Raw genomic sequence first — 13,196 nt, 5'->3', positions numbered from 1 at the left:
TATTGGGCCGAGTACCATGGTGATCTTAACGACTTCTTAAGTGCATGAACTAAGAACTATAACTCCTTAGAATAAAACGATCTTTCATTCAAAGAGGGGAAAAAGAATAGCACTCACCAAAACTAAGACTCTACCAATCGTTGGAAACAACAGAACAGGGGGGTGTAATTCCAAATGTAGCTAAAATCGACTCCAAATCCAGGCAAAGCAGCTTCTTTCGGGTGCGGGGCAGCAGCGGGCAGGACGGGGGTCCACAGAACAAAAATAATGCTGCCACTCGGCAGAATGTAGTCACACCGTCACGACCTTTTAAGGCCGGTGGGACGACTTTAAATATAGAACATGAGACCGGGAGAAGGGGAGCGACAGGGAGCGACAGGCCGCATAGGCGATACACCAGCATGCGCCGAGAGAAGCCATGCGCGAGGAAGGTAGATGGGGGAAACTATACCCATTCTGGCTAACTAAGTAATATAACCACAAGGATCTGGTAATGTAATAACCACAATGATCTGGTAATAACTAGACCCGCTATTAAATCATATCATAGCTTCCTCACACATGGCTGTTGCCCAGTAAAAAATCACGAATCAAGTCAAAACCAAGTAGGCATGACCACATTTAGAATATAATAGTATAAGTACTTTATTAATCCAGAGGGAAATTCAGCACCCCCAGATCACTCACAATAAACATTATGTATAGTCAAAGATAAGAATACACATAGTCAAAGATATACACATCCTAAAATATGTAATGTACAGTAAAATGTACAGGAAGATATACAAGGATTTATACAGTCCGGTGCAAAGAAACTGCTGTGCAAATAAAAGTCGCATTGATAAATAGGCCACGCAGACGACATAGGGTCAGGGGTACTTCACCGAAAAGTAAAGCCTACCAGTGGATATTGGTGCAGTGGTGCACTCTTGGGGTGCTTGATTGATAGTCTGCAAAGTGCAGCACTCCTCTAAGTCAGTGATGCATCGACAATATCTTTTGGAATTAAAAGTTTAAAAACATGTATTTAGGTGAACAATAAGAGCCAATAGCGTAATTGGTGATGATAAGACATAGTCGCTCTAGTCTGCTTATGGCTGTTTTCACTTGTTTGTCCTACAATGTGGGGAAATAATTCTGAATAACGCCTCCAACACAGTTAAACTGAAGGGGAAATTCTCCGATTCACCAGTAATTGCTGCCATCCAGTGGTGCAATAAACTCACTACAACATTCTCCATGATTGATTGATTGATTGAAAACTTTATTAACAGATTGCAGAATGGGTACAGTACAGTACACCTCAATACATACAATTGTTAAGGGGATGCAGACCAGAGAAAGACTTTCATCTTGTTTACATCAGGGTCCCCCATTTTCAATTCATCGTAACATATATGACATACATGACATACAGATAGACAGTACTGCTACATCTATACATTTATGACATACCAGATTTGCAATTACAGTACTGTTTGTGATACAAAAAGAGTCCAGAAAAAAAAAGAGTATATACATTTGACGTAGAAACTGTACATTGGATTGGGTAGGTGGGGGTGGGGGGGGACTGTACATTGGAGGTGGTTGGGGGGGGGGGGGGGTTGGGTAGGAGTGGGGGGGGGGGGGTAGGAGGGGGACACTGTACAACTGTACAAACAAAACTGTACATTGGATTATTGACAAGACCATACTTGGTAATTTACTGTACATTGGAGGGGGTTGTGTTCGGACATTTACAGGGGCCAGTTTCGAGTTGCAGTCTCCCTTAGGTGTTTTTTGAGAGTGTTTTTGAAAGTGGGTAGTGATTCACATTCCTTTACAGCTTTGGGTAGGGCGTTCCACATTGATGTGGCATAATTGCGAAACGTGTTTAGTCCCTTGTTTGAGCCGAATCTGGGTTTAACATGATTTGTGGAGCTCCCTCTGGTGTTGTGATCGTGGTATTCACTGACCTTTGGGAAGTATTTTGTCATGTACATGGGTACCTTGGTCGTGTAGTGTATCTTGTAGACCAGGCCCATTGCAAGTTGCTGTACTCTGTCGTCTACTCTAAGCCATCCTAGGTTGTCAAAGTGGGCAGGGGTGAGGTGGGTTCTAGGAGTAAGGTCAAGCAGTAGTCTGACCAGTTTGTTTTGAGATGTTTGTAATTTTGTTTTTAGCGCCTTTGAGGTGCTTTGGTACCATGAGGTGCAAGCATAGTCGTAGTACCCTTGAATGAGTGCTCCTGCTAGAGTCTTCAGGGTATTCTTGTTTACCAGTGAGGAGATCCGGTACAAGAATCGAGTTCGTTGGTTGACTTTTTTTATTACATTGGATGCCATTTTGTCACAGGAAAGATTTGCCTCTAGGATGGAACCCAGGTAGGTAATATCTTCTTTCCTTGTGACAATATTGTCACCCACTGTAACTGAGAAGCCGTCGGTCTTGCTGAGTTTGTTATTTGAACCGAAGAGAATGGACTCTGTTTTGCCCATGTGTAATGATAGTTTGTTATCAGCGAGCCATATGCAGATTTTGCCTAGTTCTGAGCTGAGGGTTTTTTCAACCTGTAACTTGTTCTTGTCAGAGACCAGCAGGGCTGAGTTGTCCGCAAACAGGAACAAGTTGCAGTCACAAGCTGACGACATGTCATTTGCATAAATTAGGAACAGTAGCGGACCTAGTATGCTTCCTTGTGGAACACCACAGCTTACTGTGAGGGGGGGGGATAGGGTACCGTTTACCTCCACCATCTGCTCTCTCCCCTCCAGGTAGGATTGCATCCAGCTCACTGATAGACTATCAAAACCAATTGCTTTTAGCTTGTCAATCAGAATGGTGTGATTGACAGTGTCGAAGGCCTTTTGTAGGTCCAGCATGACCATGCCGCAGTATTTGCCCGCGTCCACCTCTTGTTTGATGTGGTCGTTTAAATAGAGAAGGCATGTGTCAGTGGAGTGGGATGTTCTGAAGCCAGATTGGAATTCGTAGATTCGATTTTTTTCCGCAAGGTATTTTTCGACCTGTTCGTATACAATGTTTTCCATGACTTTCGAGATGGAGGTAAGGATAGAAACAGGGCGGTAGTTGCCTGGGTCTAATTTACTGCCTTTTTTGTGCAGAGGGGTCACTCTCGCAATTTTGAAGTCCTTGGGGACGTGTCCCTGTTTTATGGAGAGGTTTATTATGTGTGTGATGACTGGGGTGATGGCGGCTGCTGAGTCTCTGAGGAATTTGGAGGGGATGTTGTCATGGCCAGTGGCCTTGTTGGGTTGGAGGGCGCTCAGTTTTTTGAGTACCTCATCTGTTGTTACCATTTCCAGTTTGAAGTCGTCTTGAAGCCATCACGTTTACCTGTATTTTCGGACATACGCCGGGTGTAATTCACGGAAAATACATGTATATTATTATATTATTTATATATATGTATTCACAAAACACAAGTATATTTTTACAACTATACAAAAAAGAATCTCCGTGCAGCAGACTTTATAGAAAATGAGGTGACATATGGTGATATATGGTTAAGCCGTAGGCCCGTAGCTACAACCACTTAGGTCCGCTCTCAAAGAGCATCCAAAAACCAACGCTGGAGATCTTTTTTTTAGAGCATTAACTCTTTGGAATAACCTGCCTCAAAACCTCTGCTGCATTTACAGTAGATTCACTTTTTTAAACAATCTTAAATTGTATTTAACACTGTAAAGTATTATTATTATTTTTTTTTTTTTCTGTGCTCGCATGTAATTTTAGCCATCTTAATTGTTGGTTTCATTATGCATTGTGTGTTGAGTACTGACTTTTACTGACTGGCCCCGGTAAATCACAACCAACCCCCTCCAATGTACAGTTTCTTCCCCTTCGATTGTATATAATATAAATATTATTTTGTATGATATCTTTCTCTTAAACAGTACTGTATATTTTTATGTCTTGCATGTCATAAACATCTGGATGAAACAGTACTGTATATCTGTATGATGATGTCATAAATGTCCTGATGAATTGAAAATGGGGGACCCTGATGTAAACAAGACAAAAGTATTTGACTGGTCTGCAACCCTTAACAATTGTTTGTATTGAGCCGTACTGTATTGTAATTTGTACCCATTCTGTTAATAAATCAATCAAGGCTCTAATCAACATTCGTTCATTTGACCCCCCCCCCCCCTGACCCAGTTCGCGCTGTGATTGGTCAGTGTCCAGAGTCCACAACCACCTGGCACCTCTTTTATAGCAGTTTGCTCAGCTGCTGGATGTAGTAGCTGCAGCTGTGTGGAGACAACAACAACAACAACAACAACAACAACAACAACAACAACAACAACAACAACAACAACAACAACATATTGTCTCATAAGGTGAGTGGTTTCCTTTGCGGTTTCTCCAGGGAGAAGGTTTTGGGACAAACGTGTGTTGTGTTGGGAGTTGTTGACATGAGCTACTGTAGGTAGCTAAAAAGCAACAAGTCATCTATATTGTAGGACATCAGATCATGGAGCTAAATACTGTAAACAAAGGGCGTAGCCTCACGATGCACGCTGGTTTTCTCTTTATCAGTTGACTGAGACTATGGTTTTTCAGTTTTTTGTGATTATTGACTATATGATGCATTTAATTTCAAGTGTAGGCTATAGTGTTTTTTAACAATACCAACCATTTCCATTGGTAATTGGTAACGGTTGCCTATACTCAATTTATACCTACCTACGGCTTTCACTGTCTACAACTGCCCTACACTGTAATCATAACTACCTACCTCATACTATAGTCTACCCATATAACTGTATGAGAGCATGTATAATAGTGCTGTACAGTATATACCATATATATATATATATTTATGTTTACAGCATATATCCATATCTATCTTATATTTGTTCTTACCATGTACATACCTGCATATAATAATTTGTACACATCTGTACATAATATCCCTTACCTACTCTTACTAGTTACACTGCTGGCTTACTACCAGTGTCTTTATACCTGTATCACTGTACATATTAATACTACAACTCTGTACATACATCTGATTAGCACTATTAGCAGTACTCAATTACATATTTTATACCCAGTTGAATCACCTGTAGGCTATATTGTATATTAATGTTGCACTTTACGGTTACATTTGCACTCTGGTTGGATGCCAAACTTCTTTACGTTGTACTGTACTTGTGCCATATAATGACAATACATTTTAAGCTAATCTTAAACAAGGTTACATGAAATCAACACAGCATTTTGCTATGCACAAGTAATCCTGCATAGCATAACACACGTCTTTAACCAATACCTGGAGTGAAAAAAAATCAATCAATAAATAACCTTGTAGGCTACTGTCTTTTACTAGTATGTACTCTCCTACTAAGGAATATACCTTGCCTATAATTACTAGCTACTATGCACTCAAGTCTGTAGCACTCAAGTTCAACACTGTTTGACGAATGAATGAATGAATGAATGAATGAATGAATGAATGAATGAATGAATGAATGAATGAATGAATGAATGAATGAATGAAAACTTTATTTAACAGATTGCAGAATGGGTACAATACAGTACGGCTCAATACATACAATTGTTAAGGGGATGCAGACCAGAGAAAGACGTTTGTCTTGTTTACATCAGGGTCCCCCATTTTCAATTCATAGTGACATTTATGACATACACAACATACATGACATCATGACATTTATGGCATAGGGACATACATGACATACAGGTATATAGTACTGTTACATTTGTGACATATATGATATGCAAATATACAGTAGTGTTACCCATATATTCTGACAGAGAGTATACATATGATGGGGAGGAGACTGTACATGTTACTGACCCTTAGCTGCCAGAGTTGTACCCTTCCTGCTGACTTGTTGTACAGAACTTGTATGTCGCTTTGGATAAAAGCGTTCAGCTAAATGACTAAATGTAAAAAAAAATTGAATGTAAGCCTCGTGCTGCGATGTTGTCGTCCCTTGCAGGAGGAGAGGACCCACCGCCTGCCAGGATGTCAAGCAGAAAGGCGAAGGGGAAGACCATCAGGAAGCGCCCCCAGCGCGCGCCCTCCAACGTGTTCGTCATGTTCCACCAGTCTCAGATAAAGGAGTTCAAGGAGGCCTTCAACACCATCGACCACAATCGGGACGGCTTCATCGACAAGGAGGACCTGCATGACATGTTGGCCTCTCTAGGTACACCTTTTTAAACATCAGACTATAGTGTCACACACCGGCTCAAACGTGTGACAGAAAAGGGAGACGCATGAACCAAGGGTTAACTAAATATATTGTAAAATATATTTATATATATATATATATCCACACACGCACAAAGAGAAATAGAATAGAAATGGAATCAGTGGTGAATACCATGTATGTATGTGTGAGTGAGTATGTGGAGGATGCTGTGAGGTAGTGAAGGGTCTGAACAAAAGCTAAACTCAGGAAAAAAGTGGATGTCTTGTCAATAAAGCCCTTTTGAATAGAGAGAGAGAGAGAGAGAGAGAGAGAGAGAGAGAGAGAGAGAGAGAGAGAGAGAGAGAGAGAGAGAGAGAGAGAGAGAGAGAGAGAGACTTCTGATTTTAGGCGTTTACTCTTGTCTCACATGTACTCAACTTCTGATTCTAGATGTTTACTCTTGTCTCACATCAGAATCAGAATCCGAAAGGTCTTTATTGCCAAGTATACTTTCACATACAAGGAATTTGCTTTGGACATTACTGGTGCGACATTAGCGGACAGACAGATAATACAATAAAGTGGTTGAGTAAAATAAAATGAAATATGAGCTAAGTTAAGCACAATAGAATAATATATTTATGAAATAAAAATATAGGCCAGGGCTGTACGACTGTATAAGAGGTTGAATACAATTATGTGGGATATAAACTAAATTAAATATAGCTCAATAGATAGATATAGTACAATTATAAGTAAAAATGAAATAGGAATAGGAGTAGGCCAGGGCTGTGCAACTGTGCAGATGTGGTCAATTATACAATTATATACACTAGTTAGAATGAAGTAACATTACAGTACAATATAACAACACATGTACTCAACTTCTGATTCTAGGTGTTTACTCTTGTCTCACATGTACTCAACTTCTGATTCTAGGTGTTTACTCTTGTCTCACATGTACTCAACTTCTGATTCTAGGTGTTTACTCTTGTCTCACATGTACTCAACTTCTGATTTTAGGCATTTACTCTTGTCTCACATGTACTCAACTTCTGATTCTAGGTGTTTACTCTTGTCTCACATGTACTCAACTTCTGATTCTAGGCGTTTACTCTTGTCAGATGAAACTCTATAGAAGCGCTCCCTTATAGGCTCGGCATCTCCAACGTCAACAACATGCTCAATGAGATGTGTACAGGAGGCTGTATCAGCAGAGAATGAGGGGGGTGTATTGGCAGATAATGAGGGGGCTGTATCAGCAGAGAATGAGGATTACCTCCTAATGAGATCAGTCGACGCAATCAATTGTTTATCGTCATCCAGAAGCTCCCAGCTGAGCATGCAAATTCCACCAGGTTTCACAACGGCCTTGCGAAACACCATGATCAGGATCTAATGTTGACTTTCGAGGGGAAGAGGAGTCCAGGGAAGCTACAGACGTACAAATGACAGGATTAATGCTAAGTGAGGCATTGTTCTGTGTCTTATCAGAAGAAGTCAATGCAAGGGAACGAAGATAATAGGGCTTCAACATGTCAACATGGCAAAGTTCAAACGTGGCCTTTCTGCTTCTCTGAGTTGCAATCTGATAGTTCTGATCAGACACTTGGTGCACCGCTGTGATCGGAGCAGTGAATCTAGCCTGGAACGGAGAACCTACAATAGGTAACCTGGTCGCCAGGACTACAGTAAATTGCCTACATTCAGCCCGACGATCATAAAGATGCTTAAGGCTAGATCCACAAAGAATGGATTGCACGGAGCAAGTTGCACCCTTACTTACAATTCATTATAAATTGAAAATGGGGGACCCTGATGTAAACAAGACGAAAGTCTTTCTCTGGTCTGCATCCCCTTAACAATTGTGTGTATTGAGCCGTACTGTATTGTACCCATTCTGAAATACTTTCGTCTTGTTTACATCAGGGTCCCCCATTTTCAATTCATAATGAATTGTAAGTAAGGGTGCAACTTGCTCCGTGCAATCCATTCTTTGGGGATCTAGTCTTTGTTTCATTCTCCAGTTGCATTTTTTGTTTGTGTTTTTCATGCTCCAGTTTCAACATCAATTCTTTCTGTTGTTCAAACTTAGTACAGGAGCACCAGGTGAGCGAACAGGAACAACAAAGTGTGGCTCTGGAGAACTCTCTCCTCAAGAACGCTCTCCTCAAGAACGCTCTCCTCAATCATGAACTCTCTCCTCAAGAACTATCTCCTCAATCATGAACTCTCTCCTGAAGAGAACTCTCTCCTGAAGAGAACTCTCTCCTCAAGAACTATCTCCTCAATCATGAACTCTCTCCTCATGAACTCTCTCCTCAAGAACTCTCCCCTGAAGAGAACTCTCTCCTCAAGAACTCTCTCCTGAAGAGAACTGTCTCATCAAGAACTCTCTCCTGAATAGAACTCTCTCCTCAAGAACTCTCTCCTCAAGAACTCTCTCCTCAAGAACTTTCTCCTCAAGAACTCTCTCCTCAAGAACTCTCTCCTCAATTAAGAACTCTCCTCAATCAAGAACTCTCTCATCAAGAACTTTCTCCTCAAGAACTCTCCTCAATCATGAACTCTCTCCTCAAGAACTCTCTCCTCAATTAAGAACTCTCTCCTCAAGAACTTTCTCCTCAAGAACTCTCTCCTCAATCATGAACTCTCTCCTCAAGAACTCTCCTCAATTAAGAACTCTCTCCTCAAGAACTCTCTCCTCAATCAAGAACTCTCTCCTCAAGAACTCTCTCCTCAATCAAGTTGGCTTTCAGATTAGCCATCATGCTGTCCTTCACCAGTTTTCTATCCAGTTCAACATTGTATTGTAGTGCTCTGCAGTCTTCATTATGCTCTCTAGTGCGCTGCTCCAAAAGCCTTCAGAAGGAGACTGGATACAACATTATTTTTTTGCAGTGAAAGCCAGCTTAGAAACAGACACATCATCGTCTAATACATGATTGCTCTGTCCTCTGTTCCATTGTGTGTGTGTGTGTGTGTGTGTGTGTGTGTGTTCAATGTTAAACTATTGTGCAACCATATACACTGTACTTATGCATTTAAGTTGCCGGAAAGTACAGCAAATGTAAAGAAAGTAAAGGTTCTCTTTATTGCAAATATTTTCGCCTCACGAACAGGGAGCACAGCCCCCCTCCGGACCACCCCCTAGTTGTGACTCAGCACCATCTTGTTTGAAAATCCTGGGGGAAAGCCCTGTAGTGTTGTGCACCAAAAGACAGCCACCAGCAAACAAACTGGAACCTCCCCGGCCCTGTCCGGACTAGAATACCTAACTAACTATCCAAGCTCAACCCTGGTCTGCATGCAGGTACTGGCAGTGGGCAGATCAAACGCTGAACTCAGAGACCCTGAGTTGTTTTTGAAACCTCTCACCACTTGAGGGAGCAGTCATTGGAGGTCATTGGGTCAGGTCATGGGGCCAGACGCTTCTTTTCACCTGACAGCGAGGAGTTTCACTGGGGGGAACGTAACGCGTGCGGAGGTTCATGCTATTTCCCCCAGATCCCCTCCCTGCTGAACAGGCACCCCGACCAAACAGTAGGAGTCTCAGTTTACAATGACCAGGACACGTACCCCACCGGCTTCCCACCCGCTAACACTGCCAATATTGTGTTAGTAGGGACGATAGGCGAGTGCTTAGTCCACTGTGCTACCCAGCCATCCCCGGCACACAGGTTTTTGACCGTGTCGTGTCGGCTTATTTGATTTGAAGTAAATTAATATTGAAAATCACAGAGGAAGGTGGATGTTTTTGGACACTTTGTGTTTGTGTGTTTATTGGAAACAATATGAACTGTGACTAAATAAACCTCCTTTTATTATTGCAACAATTGGATCAGCATTTCATCATTAGAACACTTCTATCCGCGGCTGGGTGGCGCAGCGGACTAAGCGCTCGTCACCAACGTGAGAGACACTGGTATCGAATCCGGCTGTCAGCGTTGCCTCCGACTTGGCCGGCCGTCATACTGGCTCAATTGGCAGAGTCAGCGGGAGGGAAGCCGGTGGGTGGGTCCGGGTCGTTGTAAACAGCGACTCCTACAGTTCGGTCGGGGGGCCTGCTCAGCGAGGGAAGGATCTGGGAGAGGTAGTGTGACCTTCCACACGTTACACTCTCCCAGTGAGAGTCCACGCTGCCAGGTGAAAAGAAGTGGTGGGCGGGCTACACATGTGTCGGAGGAAGCATGTGATAGTCTCCACCCTCCCAGACCGACGGTAGAGGGTAGAGTGTGCAACGACCAGGAAGGGGAGTGGGAATTGGCATAACGACTAACATTGGGATGGGAGGAAAAAAACGGAAAAAGAAGGGGGAAAAAGATAATAAAAAGAAAATAAAAAAGAACACTTCTATCCATCGGCAACCATCGTGGCTATTTTTGATCTGCTGAAGGGCCGCTACAGTTAGCAAGACGAATGCTTTAACCACCCTCCCCGCCGCACTAGAGAGGAAACAACAAAATGACTCTCTTAGGGAGAACCAATCACTTAGACCTGCCAGGGGACAAGAAAAACAAAACATGGCCACCCTCAAGAGCAACACATGGACCAGCACTTACCTGGACCCCAATATCCTGATAAGAGAACCAGACGCATGGACCAGCACTTACCTGGACCCCAATATCCTGATAAGAGAACCAGATAGACTAATAGTTACCAAAACAAATCTAATCTAGGGACAGAAACTGCTTCTCATCCCCCATCCACAAAACAAAACACCAAAAAATCAACCTTTACCAAACAAATAGTACCACTCAGTGCTCCAACCAAAGATGCAATCAAGCACCTGAATCCAATATGGCACCGGGGGTCAACCATGGTTTTGATTGATTAATTGAAAACTTTATTAACAGATTGCAGAATGGGTACAGTACAGTACAGCTCAATACATACAATTGTTAAGGGGATGCAGACCAGAGAAAGACTTTCGTCTTGTTTACATCAGGTGACATGGTGAGTCAACCAAACCATGCAAAACAAGGGACTAAATACTCAAAAGGCCATTCAAACAAACCTAAACCTGGCTAGATCTACTGTAGGTCCAAGTCAAATAAACTACAAAAGTAGATCACTAATCAAACTCATGGACAAGCCCCCCATTTTTGTGAGACACCAGCTCAAAAGTATGACAAAAAATTAATGGGAGACCACGCATGAACCAAAGTTTAACTAAATATATTGTAAGACATTTTATATAATAATCTTAAAATATTGCCCTACACTGTAATCATAGTAAACTACCTACCTCATACTACCCATATACATGTAACTCTGTATGATAGTGCTGTATATTTACCGCATAAATATGTATCCATATGTCTGAATATACCTGCATATAATCCTTTTTACATGTTTGTAGATACTACATCTTATACCATAGTGCCTTTATACCTGTATCACTGTACTAATACTACAACTCTGTACATACATCGATCTGATTAGCACTATACTCAGTAGTACTAATTTATATTTTATACCCAGTTTAATCACCTGTACGTTGTATATTACTATTCCACTTTACTTTTACATTTGCACTCTGGTGACGCCAAACTTCTTTTAGTTGTACTGCACTCCAAGCGGTGGTATGACGTGACGCACATGTGAACAGCCTAGTGAAGACTGTAGTGTTTCTGGCAGTCGACTCATGGTCTCCTCTGCTCCTCCCAGGTAAAGACCCCACGGAGGAATACCTGGAGGCCATGATGAGCGAGGCGGACGGACCAGTGAACTTCGTCATGTTCCTCACCATGTTCGGACAGAAGCTCAGCGGGACGGACCCCGAGGATGTGATCAGGAACGCCTTCGCCTGCTTCGATGACGAGGCCACGGGTACGTGCAAGAGCTCCGTGCAGACGTGACGTTCACAGGCTTTTCTACATGGTGTTTGGAACCGGGCTTTTTGCCTTTCGGATTCTCACAGGAGAAGCACACAGGAGTAAGGATGTATCGGATCTGTGATAGTAGGTTAGAATACCTGTCTGATAACAGGCAAAATTATCTGTGATATCAGGCTAAAATATCTGTCTGATACCAGGCTAAAATATCTGTGATATCAGGCTAAAATATCTGTGATATCAGGCTAAAATATCTGTCTGATACCAGTCTAAAATATCTGTGATACCAGGCTAAAATATCTGTGATAACAGGCTAAAATAGCATATTGTATCAGAGAATTTCCCCACTACTAAAACCGATGCTAAACACATGTAACATGCTACAGTAAGTGCAAAAGGACTTGATTTACTGCAACATCAAGTTAACTACCGGTACACTTAAATGTACCATTAATTCTGGCCGCTTCAGACCCACTCCTATTCAGGCTCTGGGGGTCATCAAAGAGAAGCACCAGGCTAGTCTTTTACTATTATGTACCTCAGAGTGTAAAACTCAAGCTTGACACTATTTGACGAACAATGCCACTGACCCTTACATTTAGTCATTTAGCTGACGCTTTTATCCAAAGTGACTTACAAGTTCTGTATGACAAGTCAGCAGGAAGGGTACAACTCTTACAGCTGGGCAACAATGTTCATCAAACAGTGTTGAAACGTGGGTGCTGCAGTGTTGAGTACACAGTAGGTAGTAATAGCTTCCAGAGATGTACCCCTCCTGCTGACTTGTTCACAATCTGTGAGTGGCGTTGGATAAATGTAAGCAGCACTATGCTCATTCCAGCCTAATCTCTCCCCTACGTGATGTTCCTCCTTCCCCGCAGGTGTGATCCAGGAGGAGTACCTCCGGGAGCTCCTCATCACCATGGGCGACAAGTTCACAGAAGAGGAGGTGGACGAGCTCTTCAGGGAGGCGCCCTTCGCCAAGAAGGGCAACTTCGACTACATGGAGTTCTCGCGCGTCCTGCACGGCGACGGCGCCGAGCACGATGAGTGACGACCGGGACCGTCTCTGGAGGATGATGCGGATCTCCTTTTGTGTTTCCTACACTATATGTATTACGTGTATTGGGTTTCCATCCGGCTAAGAACAGTCGTGTGCCAATAGTTTGGCTCATGGCTTTTTATCACCTGTGTA

At 42.5% G+C, this 13,196-nt stretch overlaps 2 protein-coding genes across 4 annotated transcripts in view; one reads left to right on the top strand and one right to left on the bottom strand.

Annotated features, from left to right (window-relative positions):
* Positions 1 to 226, bottom strand: part of myom1a (myomesin 1a (skelemin)) — a 63,575-nt gene extending 63,349 nt beyond the window's left edge. For 2 of the 3 annotated variants that reach the window (XM_084327959.1, XM_084327960.1), the window contains exon 1: positions 118 to 194. The gene's annotated coding sequence lies outside the window, so the exon portion shown is untranslated. Of the gene's footprint in view, positions 1 to 117 lie in introns of all 3 variants that reach the window. The other variant, XM_084327961.1, reaches the window with a different exon arrangement.
* Positions 227 to 4,300: 4,074 nt separating this feature from the next.
* Positions 4,301 to 13,196, top strand: myl12.2 (myosin, light chain 12-2). Its single transcript, XM_084327974.1, has 4 exons — positions 4,301 to 4,343; positions 5,970 to 6,179; positions 11,835 to 11,996; positions 12,883 to 13,196. Exons 2-4 carry the CDS (start codon positions 5,996 to 5,998, stop codon positions 13,053 to 13,055), a joined length of 519 nt encoding a protein of 172 aa, XP_084184100.1. The 5' UTR covers positions 4,301 to 4,343; positions 5,970 to 5,995; the 3' UTR covers positions 13,056 to 13,196.

The sequence above is a fragment of the Notolepis coatsorum genome (genome assembly GCF_963971535.1).
Source record: "Notolepis coatsorum genome assembly, chromosome: 13".
Classification (NCBI taxonomy): domain Eukaryota; kingdom Metazoa; phylum Chordata; class Actinopteri; order Aulopiformes; family Paralepididae; genus Notolepis; species Notolepis coatsorum.
Note: the sequence above shows the minus strand (reverse complement) of the source record. Positions and strands in the feature narration are given on the sequence as shown.